General features: G+C 42.6%; 1 protein-coding gene across 1 annotated transcript in view; it reads left to right on the forward strand.

Moving 5' to 3' along the window:
* Positions 1-16234, forward strand: part of LOC121912124 — a 76641-nt gene that overhangs the window by 54880 nt on the left and 5527 nt on the right. The window contains exons 3-5 of the mRNA XM_042434208.1: positions 822-958; positions 4308-4429; positions 7402-11285. Of these exons, the coding sequence (XP_042290142.1) occupies positions 822-958; positions 4308-4429; positions 7402-11285 (4143 nt within the window). The remainder of the gene's footprint in view (positions 1-821; positions 959-4307; positions 4430-7401; positions 11286-16234) is intronic.

The raw sequence follows: 16234 nt of genomic DNA on the forward strand, positions 1-16234 counted from the left end.
ATACATTCTATATTCATCTAATTGTCAACAATTTTTGTTCTACATACAAATAATCACATCTTATAACTTTAAAGTAGGTAAATCTACTGTTATGATGTTGCTTTGCAGAGAGGTTTGTTGTTGTCTACTGTGAGGTTTTCCTGTCATTTTGTCCGGCCGTCATACTGTATGTATCTTCTAAGAATTCCTGAGGCGGGTTTGACTTACAAAAAAATATACAGCATCTGTCTTCCTGCCCGCCTCTTTGTCCCTCTGTGTGTTTGTATCTTTTTTGTCCTCCTGCCTCTGTGTTTTATCTGTCTGTCTATTTCGGTCTGTTTATCTATTTGTCGGTTTCTCTGCCGGCCTCGCTGTCTGTCTGTCTGTTGTCATCTGTCTGTCTGCGATATGAACCCACCGCTATATTATTATTATTATTATTATTTGTGACACACACTCAGACACAAACACGCACACACACACACACACACACAGTATCAGTATCTCCGGCTTGCAGACAGCTCGCAGACAGAGCTCAGTAAGTGAATTAAGCTGGTCTGGACTCTACTAAAGCTGACACTGGTTGGCTTAGTAAGGACACACACACACACACACACACATACATACACAACTTTATACTTACACACAGAGCAGATAAAGAATTGCAGAGCGAACAGATAAACTCCCACACACATACTATACACAGAAACTAAATGCTATATGATCAATTTAAACACATAATATTACAGTTTTTTCTTCTCTCTTGACCTCCTAATTCTTCCTGACTGTTTCTACTAACTTTTAATAATGAAAATATAACCGTGCTTGTCCTCCTCCTGAAGCGCCTGAAGGAGCTGAAACAGAGGGAGTTTTACAGAGCGCTGGCCTGCAGGAGGCAGAGGAGACGCAGGGAGGAGAAGAGAGAGGAGAGAGCGCTGAGGAGACTCCATCAACATGAGGAGAGGAGGACAGGAGAGTGGTGAGGAAAACACACTTCTACGCAGTAATTTAATATTTATTTGTTGTCTATTATATCTGTCCTCAGGGGCGTCATGCAGTCAGCTTTTTTTGAGGCGGCATAATGCACATGTTAATATTCACACTAAACCAAACTGTTACCAGTATTTACCTGCTTTGGCTACTATGTTTCTGATCAAACCACCTCCATATCAGTAACTATAGAGCTATAATTGACTGACTCTTATTAACACTATATTACATTTAAATGCAATATTGAACAAGACAATGTTAGTGAACAGGCTTTAAACTCAGGGGTAATGTTAGCTGCCTAGCGAGCCGGCACTGTTAATTATTTAAGTAAAGAAAGCTCACAAACATGTAGCTGCTGTTTTTACTGACATTATTTAGCTCTTGACTCTTCTTACGTCCATCCCTGTTTATTTAGGACGCATTTCAGTGCTGCAAATTTGTTTTGTCCAAAAAACCCCAACAATTTAATAGCAAAGGACAACAAGCTAACACTAATGTTAATTACTTGTGAGTTTACAGTTAAAACCACTGATGCTAAAGTCACTTTAGCTTTAATTAAGGAAATTGTAAAGCTTTAAGTAATTAACATACCTGCAGTTTGCACTGATTCAACACGACTTCCACAGCTGCAGCTGAGCGGCTCTACGAGCTCCGCTGCTAACACGTAGCGCTTCTAGCTGGAAGGAACCAAGTCTGTGTGTAGCAGGCAGCGTTAAATATGAATAAAAACCCTCAAGAGGTTGGTAGAGACCAAAAACAGAGCTAAAAAAGGGTGAATATAGGACTTACATTCACTGCTCACTCCATTATTCTCTTGATGTTGGCAGTTTAGGTTTTATTTTATGTGGAAAAAGAGTGGACAGCAAATTTCCCAAATTGTCAAACATCCCAAAATAACAAATCAAACCGTCACCCTTTCAGGGTTGTCTTGACATAACTCAACCTCCGAGGTGTGTCGTATCAGCGGCTGAATACAAGGAACCCCTGAGTGTGATACCAGTAGCTACAGGTTTCCATCCAAATGTTTAAACGAATCTCCAGAAAATGCAGAAACTGCTGTTGGACAAATATTTGGAGTTGAAGATAAACAGCTGGTGGCTACTTAATTTGCCAGTTGGGGGCTATTAAACCATCGCAGGAGAAGCAGGTGTTATTTTTCGTCTCTTCAGCGGACGTTTAAATCACAGGTTTCATGTCATAATTTATTCACTAAGTCTTTTTCCATCGCACTTGTCACATTATTTTATTTTACACCAACTTTTCTTCCTCATCTAAATGTAAAAACTTACTTAAACTTACCTCACAATAAAAACAGATGGGATGAAAATGCATCTAGTGCTGATCCTCAGATCTCTTCCGCCATGTGTCCTAATCTACTCAAACTTCTCATAACATCTCAAAGGTTTCACTAAAAGCTTCACTGATGTCACAGATTTTCCGAATGCCCAGACTAAGTTCGTCACTCTCACCCTCGTGTGTTTACACTTTTTCGACCCGTCATCGCAGGAGAAGCGCAGGTGTTACTAACGCTGTTAACAATGGCTCCGTTGCCATGACAGTGCGACAGCGAGCCAGCGTGCACGACAGCAGGACCCCTGAAACTGAAGCAGCTAAATGGAATTTAGCCATCATTAATTTTATTTACACCTGAGCTTTTCCTACTGTGACATGTCAAGAATGTCTGCTGTGAAAAGGGTCTATTTATTCAAAGCAGACAGACAGACGCTTTTTTTTTTTTTTTTTTAGCTGTTTATGTCCTCTCTCCGTCTAATTACAGTGTGTTCTGTGCAGAAAATATTAACATGCTTGAGACGGGTGATCCATTACAGTGAACACCCTGCTGTGTTAATGTTTGTGAAAGTTATTTTACAGCTGTGTGTTAATGGTGCCGAAAAATCTACATATCGCTCTGTGTGTTCATGTGCTGGTGGGAGGCGTCAACATCTGGGACTTTCAAGTGGGCTGCCAAATAGTGTTGAACTCACGTGCCGTTTGTCTTTAAAATAAATGAATAAATAAATGAATAAAATTAAAAAAAAAAAAAAAAAACACCCTGTAATACAAATGATAAACAAACACTGAGGTCTAGAAACAGATGATGTGGATTTTTGGCTGCTTCTTGCTGAAAACATGTTATGATGAGAGTTCATCTGGCGAGCTACCAAACAGAGAATTTGGTTTCTCAAAATATAGCACATGAATGCACAATTTGAGCTCAGAGCTGCGAGTCATAACCTGATGAAGATGCCCACGCAAAAAAAAAAAGAAACGTAGGTCTCCGCCAGAAAATAGTCCCTGGAGACAAGATGAGAACATTCACGACTTTTTTAAAATATCCATCCATGAAGGTTAGAATTTAAATGTAGGATTTTATTTTTTTTTAAAAAAAAAACACCTCATGTCCTGACTGACATGTTTGTTTCACAGTTATTGTTCAAGATGAAAAAAACGAAAAAAAAAAAGAAAAGACAGATCACTAACTAGCTCCCTGGTTACAGCGAGCGTTGGCACAGCAACCAATAAATTGCTCCTTGCTGTGCTTAAAGGGGATTATCAGCATGGCGATAAAGTGTCTCTGACCAATCGCGTCGAGCGGCTGAACCCACTCACTGCATGGAAAGTCGTGTATCGGTATCGGCTGTCACTGCCATTTTTTAGATTTGCAACAATGCAGTTTGGCTCCTGGCAAAAAGGCAGAGAGAGAGGAAAGCATGACCAAATTGATTTTCAGCTGGATTTCAGCTCCTCTCGCCCTCCTCACCGCTGCTCCCTTGTCTCCTCTCCTCTCCCCTTCGCTCCTTTCTTCCTCTCCTTTCATCCTCTCCTCCCCATCTTTGTTTCCTCTTCTTCTTTTCTCCTCTCTTTTCATTTGTTCATCTCCTCATTTCTCCTTACTGCTCTGCCTCTTATTTTCCTCTCCTCTCCTTTTGTTCTTTACATTTCTTTCATACTCTCCTCCTCATTTCCTCCTCTCACTGTCTTCTCTCCTCTTTTCTCCTCAATCATTCCTTTCATGCTTTTGTCCTCTCCTCCCCTCTTCATTTGTTCCCTCATCTTCCCACTCTCCTCTCTTCCTCTTTTCATGTTTCCTTTTTGTCCTCTCCTCTCTTCTCCTCTCCTCCTTCATTCCTCTCCTTTCACTCCCTCCTCCCCCTCTTCATTTGTTTCTTCTTCTCTTCCTCTTAATCTATTTTCTTTTGTCCTCTGTTCCCCCTTGTTTCCTCCTCTGCTCCCTTTTCCTCTCATCCTTCTTCTTTTGTCCTTCTTTTCATCTCTTCTCTTTCATCCTCTCCTCCTTAATTCCCTTCATTTCATCCTCTCTTCCTTTCTCTCCTCAGTGCTCCTGGTTCCGGTCCCATGTTCAGGTCCACCACCGTGGCGGTCGACCCAGCCAGTCAAACCAGACCAGACTTCATGCAGAACTGGGCCGACATCCGTACAGGCAGCACACTGGGAGCAAGTAAGAACTCTTATCTTCTTAAAAGGCGTGTACTGCGCCGCTTAAATACTTTATGAGCATGTGTTTGGTTTTGGTGACGAGGATATCACTCTTGATATTCAGGGATTAAACAGAGCGTGGTCTGCTGCAGTGATGCTGAAATATCCTGATCGACAGCAGACTCGGGCCGCTCTGAACATCTATGTACATGAGATGCAAAACGCACACACAGATGAGACGTTTTGGTTTAGGGGAGGAAGCCATATCAAAACAGGAACAAGTCCCGGGCAATTAAAACTGCTTTAAGGGCTCAAACATTTACAACAGCAGCAGGATCGATTCGTTTTAATGGAATCGCCACAAACTGAATTTTATGTCATAAATCAGAGTTTTAAACTTTGGTGAACTTTGAGACTCAAGGTCCTGCTGTTGACCAATAACAAACCGTGTTGACGGTGCTGACCTTTAGGGAATCGAGAGTCCAAAATAGAAGAAGCTATCATTTTAGCTGCAACACACTACAGTAACTCCAGTATTATATAACGCTGCTCTGCCAAAGTGCTTCACAAAAGAGGTGCAGCATGAGGTTTGTAGTCAATCATGAGGCAGGAGTGGAGGGAACAGAACAAATACATGGTGGTAATGCTTTCTTTTATAGGTCTGTAACTTCCTAATAATTTCCCATTTAGTTACCAACTACTAATTACTATGTATGGTCATTTAATTGGGAATCAATAGGGATTCAGTTGGTCCACTTCCAATTACTGTAATTGGCACTCCCAGCCTGAAGATCAGACGCTTGTAGAGTCAGTAACATCTTTTAAATCACTTCTTATAACATATCTTTTTTACTACCTTTAGTTCCAATATGTTTTATCTATTCTATATGATTATTTCACCTTTTGTACCTTAATTAATGGGTATTTTACCAATTCTCTGTACATTTAGTGGGTGGATTTTATTTAATTTTACTGTGCTGAATTGTTTTATTTGGGTTCTTCCATGTAAAGCACTTTGTAACTTTCTTTATAAATAAAGTTCATTATAATAATTTAATAATAATAATAATAATTACAATTAGAGAAGGAGCCTTTTAGTCAGGTGGACATGCAAAATGTGATTTTGTCTACTGGTAAGCGTATAATTATGAATGGATATTTTAGCACAGCTAATCTTTCAGGGTCATTTCCTTTCAACCTATAATTAGTACCAAATTAAATTTTTTCTTCTCAGTAAATGCTTTCCAAAATTGTTAGGAAATTTCGGCTTGTTTTACCGCCGTGTTAACTCCTCGCCCGGTTAGTGTGGAGACACATAGTCAATATGTCACCAAGTTTCAAGCACAAACCCATTTAATGAAAATACACAGATTAATTTAGCTTTGCCACTTTCTCTGAGAGGAAACTGCACAAACTCCACTTTTACTTCTGTACTTTAATTATTTCAGTGGCAGCACTGCAAATACTACAACTACCACTCCTATTACTTCTACTAATAATTGCACTAATGATTGTATCCTTTTAGTGATATATTACTTTTCAATATATGCCAAATAACATTACAGTTGCCAGTTTATTCGGTACACCCACCCAAGATTTACAGTCAATACTTTTTCTGTCTCATTTATATCAGTGAAGACAGACTGAAGATGAAAACCACATTTCTAATCCAAAAAGTTTCAAACTGCGAGTCAGATTTATACTAATGGTGTATTGTAATCTCTTTTCGGTTATATATCAGTGTTTTTTTGCATTGAGTGTGTGGTTCAGTCTTTTAATTGTATATTACTCTGGTAACTTTTGTCCTTTAATAATTGTTAATGTATACAATAGATCATGTCGGACCCCTGGAAGACCAGCAACTGCGTCAGTAGAAGCTAAAGGGGATCCTCATAACAATAAACAATAAATGTCTTGAGTAAAAAGGAATATTATAACCTTCATAAAGGGAGGATTTACTGCAGAGTCATTGTATTACACCGCTTTACTTTTAGCGAGGTGTACCTAATAAAGATGTACAGTATATAAAAGCCTGTCTGTGAATATGCAGCTGTATAAGAATGGCTTTGGGATAATATTTTCCACTTAAATTTGTCATTCGGCTTGAATTTGTTCTGATTCAGGAGGTGATATCAGCTCTATCTCAAGTGGATTTTAGGGTGAAAGATAAATTTTAATTAAAAAAAAAAAAAAAAAAAAGAAAAGAAAGAATAATCTGAAATTTAGCAGCATCATTCCTGGTGTTTCAAAGAGACAATCAATTGTCACCCTGTCTCCTCTGTGAATATGTACTCAGTAAAGTTTTATTTTCTCATTTTAAAGTTGAGACCGATGGAAAAGTTCAACAACTCCATTTAAAGTCGACTTTCTCCGAGTGCTAAATGTATTTCACATTTAGTGTTGGAAGAGTAATAATTCATTTGAGGGCTTCCCTTCAAAAAAAAAAAAAAAAAAAAACTCCCAATATTTAATGAAAGGGGTTTCTGGTTTGAGAGGAAGGCACATTATGGATTTCTTTTAAAGTTATAAGTCATCTTAAGACCTCCACCACTCAAGAATTGTCTGAATCATCAGCCACACTGACGCACAGACAGATGAATGTCTGGCAGCACGTTTTGCTTCCAAAATGGATATGCAAAAAATGGATATTACATGTTGGAATAAAAACCTTAATCTTAATTTTTTTCCCCCCTTTTGAGTGAGCCACACATTCATCACTCTGCTTATGTTTTTCTTAAGTCCATCCTACACCCATAAATCACATTCAGATGTGTTGAAAGCCACAAAAGAACACAGGAGAGAAGCCAAAATGCTGAATAAATGCATAAGGAGCTTACTATATAAAAATTAATGCTATTCTTCTACATCTGTACCATCCTACTCTGTTCTTTATTGCCAGGCTAGGCAGATAATTCTGTTATGTTTTACATGTAAATGAAACCGGTGCCAGCTGCTATAATCTTTTCTGCTCTCCTCTCTCTTCCCTCCATCTAGAGACTCAAACCCCGCTGATCCAGCCTTTCCTTCCTCTGGACCCTGCACTGGAAACCAGACTCCTGAATAACACACAGTGGGAATACAACCAGTTAGACTCCAACAGCAACGCTGATACTGCTGCTGCTGCTGCTGCTGCTGGAACCTGCATCCTCAACAAGACCCAACTGGACTACAACGACCTGACTGCCGCCGCCGCCGCCGCCGTTACGTCCAACAACATCATGAGCACGAACGCTGATAACACAGATATCAACACTACCAAAACCAGACACTTTAACAAGATCCCTTGGGCTCATAATTATTTAAGCAACACCTTTACACCCAAAAACATCCCAATAACTGCCACTAACACCACCACTAATGGTTCTATTTTCAAGAAAACCACTACCACCAGTGAGAACAGAGCAATGTGTGGAGCTTCAGACGCCCAGTCCGTCCCCGGCAGAGTCCGTCCCGTTTCCTTCTCGCTGCCCAAGAGGAGCTGCGTCCTTCTCCACCAATCGGCTGCGGTCTTCATCCAAGCCGGACGGGGCTCGGGCTTGTCGGGGAAGCACGAAGGTGTGACAGCTGTGAAAGATCAGGGGGACAAAATCACAGATCAGCAGCTCAAATCTCCAGTATCTCCAGATGCTGATGTTGTAAGTGTGGATCACTGGGACACTGGAAACCAGTGCGGTGTGGATGGTAAAACTGCAATCCAGCACTCCGAGGCTGCAGCCAGTATGTCTACCGAGAGGGGAACTGGAGGCCTCTCTGGGACTGCAGCCCAGCTTTCTTTATGTAATCGCAATGTGATCAGGGTTGAGGACTCTGTTATCAGTGGGAACGGAGCCCAGATCTCCTTATGTAATGACAACAGCACTGGAGCCCAAGTAGTCGGCAATGAAAGTAGGACTGGAGCTCATCTTTATTTAAACAGTGGGATACCGGGACAGATTTCTGACAGTGTCAGTGAAGTTGTGGCCCGAGATCTGGATTTAAATTTGGACAATCAGACAGAGTTAGACCCTACCGGAGAACTGCTTTGTCCCGCTACAAATGAGCTCCAAAAATCAATTTCTGGTGTTTTAAATGAGCCCAAAGAGTCTTCGGTTCAGCCTCAGGCCAAAGACTTGAAGTCCTCTTCATCAAACTGGGCTAAAGATTCAAATTCTTTGCCTCCAGGTCGTCCCAAAGAACCGTTTTGTCGTGTCCTGAGCCGAGACGGCAGCAGGGTTCTTCTCTGGCCGTCGGAGATGGTCAGTTACACCAAAACTTCACCATCCATCTCCTACAGCGTCAACCCTCTACTGTATGACTTCAGAGCACATAACCGGGCCAAGGAAGGGGGTGATGAAAAGAAGGGAGGGCTGGAGGAAGGGAGGGAGAGAATAAAGCCATCTGTGATCAAACAACCCAACTGCCAACAGAGGCAGGAAGATATGGAGGGAGGAAGGGAGGTGAAGATAGATGAAAGGGAAGAGGAGGATGAAGGAGGACAGGCAGGAAATCCTATGGAACCTGTAGCCCATTGTAGCGGCAGCGACGCAGTTCCGGATCGCTCTGGCTGCCGTGATGAAAGTGCTTTAAAATTCGTTCCCGTTACTGCAGAATGCCACCTTGCGCTAGGCCTTCAAAAACCAGGGAAGAGGAGGAGGAGGAGGAAGAGACGGGGAGGGGTGAGGAGAGGAATGAGGAAGAGGGCGAGGAGGAAACGAGGAGAAGAGACAGACAGAAAGGATTCGGAAAGAGGGAGAAGGATGATAAGTGGTCTTTCTATGAATCAGATGTTTGAAGGGAGAGCAGAGCAGGGGTTGAAAAGAGAGGGCACAGAAAAAGAGGAGAGGAGGGAAAAAGCGCTATTAAGTAATCTCGCAGAGCATCGGCTGGTAGGAGGCAGAGAAAAGAGGATGAGGGCAGAAGAGAGAAGGATAAGAGGAGATCAGACGGAACGAGAGAGGGCAGGTAGAAATGACGTGAAGAGACGAGAGCTATTAAGTAATCTTCCTGTGAATCGGTGTAATCGGTGTAACCAGCTGTGTCTGCAGGTGAAAAGGGAGGCCAGCCAGCATCAATCCCAGCAATCAGCCTCCGGGTGGGGCCAGGGGCTCAGAAAGCTCCTCTGCAGGGGTGCAGCATGTAACTCAGTGATTAGCCCCGTCCCTGGGTCTGTTATAGAGACGCCATGCTGTCCTGCAATTATGCCCGACCCTGCTCAGAATGGCAGAGAGACGGCGGAGATACACAAAAATACACAAACAGGGAAAGAGGAAGGGCAGAGAGATGAGGAGCAAAGGAATCTGAGGAAGACAGAGATAAGAGCTGCTCAGGATGCTAAGGAAAACGTGTGTAACCTGACGATTAGCGGCGTTTCTTTTCCCTGTCGAGACGCAGCACGTGAGACAGAAATTTGTCTTGTTCCTTCACCTCACAGGGAAACAGCATGTGATTCAGCGATTAGCCTTGTCCCTGCTTCCTTTAGTGAAACAGCGTGTAGTCAAAGACAAACAATACCTGCAGGACACAGCAATCCCGTTTTAGGCCCGGCCCCACGCTGCTCTGCACAACAGACAGAAACAGAACCGCGAATTAGATCGGCCTGCGCAGACATGACCCTCCCCGGCGATGCAATTTCAAAGGAAGTGATGTCAAAGAGAGCAGTAACAGCCGGCAAGAGGAAAAGGGAATCGCCGGAGGCCGGGGTGACACCGAGGAAGAAACGGAAACGGGGAAGGAGACAAACGAGGAGGGCTTGTGCACAGAGACAGCAGAGGGCTTGTGTCGAGTTGATCTCTGACCTTGGCGCAGATGAAGCGTGTTGTACGCAGGAGAGAAACATGGAGGCACCTAAACCCCACAGCGACAAGACTGAGACTCTTTTGGACAACATAGCAGAGTGCAGTCCAAAGGATGACAACACTAACTGCCTTTCACTTCACCGGATGAAACACTGTCTGTGTCATGACGCTAATAGCCGGGAGGAAACATTTAGCTGTAACACCTCTGACAAACTCAATAACTGTTGCCGCTGTGATGACAGCGAAGGCGGCAACGCTAATGACTGCCTCAGCTCCGGAGCCGAGGAAAAGAGGAAGTGCCGGACTGAGAAATCTGTCAGTGACTGTCACACCTGTAACACACCTAGCAGCTACAGCGAGCGGAGTGAAAACGGCAAAAGGGACGATAAACATGATGAATCCGGCGTCTGCACGGCTGCAATCAGCAACACTAATGACGATCCTCGCTACAAAGGCCGGGATCAGACTCCCGGTCACACGGACAAACTTTACTCAGCTAACAGGAGTGATAAACCCATCAGTGACACCACTGACTCACCTGTGGACTCATTCACTTGTAGCATCAATGACACGCATGCTGATCACTGTCAATGTAAAAACAAGCACGCTGACAACACTGACAAAACAACCGCTTTTTGTGAGAAAACGGCAGCCTGTAACATCACAAACAAGTGCAGCGGCGGCTGTAACTGTAAAACAAATGACACGTGTAATCACAATTACGGTTATAACCACACAGACAACCAAAGTGAGGATGATAAAACCAAACCCGAGTGTCACACTCGACACAAAAGCCGCCTCTCTGATTCAGCGATTGATTACAAATCCTGCAGCGGTATTGATCAGACGGACAGGAATGGCGGTGACGATATTGACAGTGTTCGGTGTAATCACTTTAACAGTAATCATGTCACTGATTGTGATCGCTGTGGTAATGTTGTTGATAACTATAGCTCCAGAAACGGAGCGGACGTCGCTCCGCTGATGCGAGCTGAGCAAAAGGAGGAGGAAAGAGATACGGAGAAAGAGCGACAGGAGGAGGAGGAGAGACAAATGGAGAGGAAGAGGGTGAAAGAGAAGCGAGAGGAGTGGGAGAAGGAGTGGGTGAGGAGAAAAGAGAGAGAGAAGGAGGAGAGGGAGAGGAGGAAGGAGAGAGAGATAGATTTTGAGCATCTCTACCCGGAAAAGAGGCCTTGTTTCCCCCACGCTCTCCCTCCACAATGCATCCCCCTGCACGCTCCTCTCCTCCTCCCGCCGTCCCTCTCCTCCTCTTCTTTCTCCTTCCATCACACCATCATCCAGCACCACCTCTCCCTCCTCCCGCCTCCGTCTCACCTCCCCGTCCCCTCTTATCCTCACCTCCTCCCTTCCTTCTCCCCCCATCTCTCCCCTCTCGCTCTTAATCCACCTCCCGCTCCTCCACCACCACCGCCACCTCCTCCTCCTCCTCCCCCTCATCTCCCTCCCTCTTTCTACGCTTCGTCCCACATCCCTCTCCTGGATGCACCCGGTCCGTATCCCTTAGCAACGCCATTTCACCCAGTGCAGAGTCACCACCCGTCTCTGTATCCCCCACCCCATCCTGCAGTTTTGCCCTTACAGGTGTTGTTCTAGAAAATTTATTTTAGAATGAAGCAAAGAAATAGACTCATCTTCACATTTTCCAAAGAGAGAGAGAGTTGTCAGGGTGGGTGAAAGCAGCTTTTACGTGTCATTACCCGCATATTCGATGGCGAGGACGAAACACGAGGGATAACAGTTTCAGGAAGACAAAGTAGAAAAACAAAACCAATCTTTCTTAAAGCCAACCTCCGGCAACCTCATCACCCCCCTCCACCCCCCCGTCCAAACACTCCAAGCACTGATTCACACATCTGAAAAAATTATGGCTTTGAATGAATTATCTTCATCAGTCGCAATCCTGCTCAAAATGAGCCTCAGGTGTGCAGCCAGCGGGATCATGGCGGGGATACACAGCTGGGCTCGTTTCCCTTGGCAGAAATCATTCGTTGCTCCTGTTTTGCATTTTAAACCGATGATTTGCTTGCAAGGCATGTTGGGAATTTCAAACTATGGTTTTTGTGACTTTAAAGGACAAATCCACCCTTGTAGACTCTCAGATATCTTCAGTCTGTGATCATAAATGCAGGACTTCCTCATTATATTTTACTTGGTGATTTCCTACATTTCCCAGAATGACTTTCAAAACAGATGAGAACTTGTTATTGAGAGCTAGCCTCTGTCAGGAAGTGCATGTTTCTGGGATATCCATTGAAACATTGAAATAAATAAATAGTAAAATTCAAACACATCATCATTTTAACAAAAACAAAACAAATATTGATAACAGAATATGAGAGCTGCGTTCACATCCAGTTGCAGAGACCGTAATTACAAGCAGCCGAGTAGAAACGGATGTATTAAGTCAAGTCAGGTCAGTTTGATTTGTGAAGCACCTTTCATACACAATGGCAGTTCAAGGTGCCAAATATCAGAGTGAAAGCAATTTATCAACATGATAAAAATCATTTTAAAGTTTAAAAATACAGAAATACAACAACCAAAAATCAAGCACACACACACATTCACACACACAAAAAAAAAAGACTAAGAAACTAAGGAGTGTGTTTTGCCCCCTAAACTTTATTCAAAGACTGCACTTATGAAATGTCACGCCGGACAGTGTATCCTGTGTCATTTCATGTCATATTCTGATTGATTTGTCTGTAGACGTGAGTCATAGCAGCAGTCATGCTGTGAGACTTCGGTCCTAAATATCAGACATTTATTGAATGACTTCGGTAGCCGAGGCTCCGGTCGGTGGACGAGTCTCACAGAGCGATTTAGGCTTTGGATTGACGACCGATGATTTCACCAAACTTCTTTTACGATCGTCAACTTTCTGCTCAGACAGCCCAAAATTTGTCCTTTACATGGAGAAACTTAGTTATTTTCCTGTATATATGAAGTCGGACATTTCCTTTCATCTCATTACATGATGAGATCATTTACCGTCATATTTCTTGTTTTACTGACAACCTATTAAGTAACATGAATTGATAATGAATCTGTACACATGGCAGAGTGATCAGAAAACTGGATAATGTTTAACACGACACATTATTCCTGTTTCTAACCTCTATCCAGGTAGAAAACCTGGATAGAGGTTATACTCGTTAACACGTCAACACACTCAGTGATGGATGGACGGACTAACAGTGCAAGGCTAACTACTGGCCTCACCATTGCTAGTATAAACGCTACACGCTGACTGAATGCAGCAGCAGCTACAGACTCTCTCTCGAGGGAGCTGTAGTTAGCTGAATGCAAACAAAAGACTTGTTATTGTCTCTACAGTGTGTTAAAATTATGAAGTGTTTGGATTTTACTTTCCCAGTGCATCAATAAATATCCATTTAGCTTAGAATGTAGAAAAACGCCCTCAATGAGAATTTAAATGAAAGAAAGCTCTCTGTAGCGATGAGCATAACTTTAAAAGAGAAACCCTTTCTGCATCCAAAGTGTAGCTGTGTCCCGGTCCATACCACATACTCATTCTAAGCATATTTTGAGTGTATCACAGAGATACACAAAGACGTCTGTACGCAGACTACATCTGCTTGGTTTCCGGGTGTCATTGATGGACACTATTGTCCCACAATGCGCCTCACAAAAGGAAATCGAGTAGCTGCTCCCAGCTGGAAAAAATCAATTTCAATGGCAAAACTGCTTCAGGAACGCCTCACAAAATAAGAAAAAATGAGTATAAAATCTTTGGAGGAACATTTTGATTTCTACTTGTGAGGTTTAATTGACATTGACATTTTAAAGTGGCAGTTTGATTGATGTTCAATGGGCTAAATCTCGTGTCGTTTTCTACTAAATTGATTTTTTTGTATACCGACTGAAAAAAACAGCAAATTACTGAAAATTACCGTAGCGTATACTGTGTACTATGAGTTTGTAGTATGGACTTGGATCTTATTGCTCCACACATGTGTACTGATGCTGTCATAAAGAGTATTAAGTAGTATCTCAGCCTCTGATGCAGTGTATTTATCCCTGTTTGGCTGCTGAGAGTCAGTGCAAAATGTTAAGTTTAGAAATAAGCCTTTGCTCTTTGATTTTGAGGCTCTGACACCGACGCCCTGACCTTTACTCTTGACGTTTTAGACTGTTGATTTTCTGCCATCCTTACGCCATCGCAGCTGTGCTAAAAATAACCCGGCACGGCAGATAACTTTACATTCAGTGACTCATCCAAAACAAATGGAAAGTGATGTCATGTAACGGGACCGTGTCCCCCGACGGAGGCGGATGATGAGTTGTGATGAAATCTGAGAGGATGTGAGGGTTTTGATTGTCAGGTAATCAGAAAACAATCTTTTTTTTATATATATATATATTAAAAATGTAGTCACTCAATGGCTTCTTGTTGCAGTTTGACAGGTGATTTTCCCACACAAATGCAGTCGTGCATTCATCCACTTAAATGCAGGAAGTTCAAAGCGTTTCCTTCCTTGCGGCACTTTTCTATCTGAACAGCCCCTCAGGGTGGATTTTTCCTTTTAAAGCTAAGGGTTAGGTCAAAGCCACGGTGTGAATAAGCGCGGATCAGCTCCTTCTTCTTTGTTCTTTGTCAAATGTTCTCTTTTCAGTAGCGCTTTGTGTCATCAAGTGCAGCAGAAATACCTCACAATTAGCAGAACGTGACTGTGCTGCACCTTCGTAGCTCCGGAGAGCCACTCCTGACACCTCCGCACTTTCAGAGGTGTGTATAGCGGGAGTATCACCGGGTAACTCCCACACTTAGTAACACATTGTTTACTCAGACGCTTTCTCACATTCCTCTGAAGTTGAACATCTGGCTGCGATGGCTTCGGGGCATAACTGGCAGCGCTTATCCGTCTCAGCTACTATAGATTATTCTGGTCTCAGCAGCGATGACAAACAAACAAAGATGAATAATAAAAAAAAAAATGCATAAAAAATTAGACTGTAAGAAGCAGCTTTTGTGAGCGTTCGCTGTCAAATATTTTGGTTTGGTTTGGTTTGCACTGATCCCTGAAGCCCGGACACACACTGTTCAATCGTTACAGTTTCTAGTCGCACTCCTGCCAGCTCTGCTAGCTTTCCCAGAGGTCTTCAGTAAATAGCTGCTGATTCCAAACCAGATGATCTCCAGTATGTTGGGCATGTCGCCATGGTGACACTATGACGCCCATGGTGACATACTTGCAGCTTTTGCTTCCTTGGAAGAGTTTATGAACAGAGATGATGTGAGACTTCTCTTCTACTACTTTTTCTTCTACAGCTCCGGTTCAGCCGGAGCGCTAGAACACACCTGAATCATATTTAGCTGATGTGACGACACATACGGCAACATGTTTCTCTCCCTGTAGCTCCGGACCACGAGGGGTTTGAAACCATATGTTCTATACGAGCGTAGGTTTTATTTATTACGAGCACTTGTGATAAATCTGTGTAAATTAGAGAAGAAGAAGAAGAAAAAAAAAAGAAGCTATTATTAGATGTATTTTTGTAGAGAAACCTCAGTTGAATGAGGCACAGGTTTTGTATCATGTAACTCCGATGCTATTTAGGAAATGAACCCACTTAATTTGTCTTCTTGTTAAGCTGTTGTACATACGTATGTTCTGGTAATCAATTAATTGGTTTCATAGGCCACAGTTTTCTCCCAGTTTTGTCAGCATCTGCTCTATACAGAAATGTCTTGAGATCCTGGTAAACTAATATTTGTAATCTAATTTCAGCACTCATAGCCACAGATATTATCCCTGCTAATATAATAGATCTAGTAAATCCATTGAGAAAAACAAATTACTCTGAAAATGGAAATAAATCAGTAGACTTGATATCAAAGTGTCTTGTTGTCAGTGTTTTTTTTTCTTTTTAAAGAGAAGAAAAGAATCACTTGAAAATGACTTTCATAATAAAAAAAACCCCTCCTCCATTATGAGCAGACAAATCTGTGAATCGATACCTCTTACCGCCACATTCCTGTAATTTCCCCTGTGTGTAAAATAATAAAG

Source organism: Thunnus maccoyii, chromosome 14 (assembly GCF_910596095.1).
Source record: "Thunnus maccoyii chromosome 14, fThuMac1.1, whole genome shotgun sequence".
Lineage (NCBI taxonomy): Eukaryota > Metazoa > Chordata > Actinopteri > Scombriformes > Scombridae > Thunnus > Thunnus maccoyii.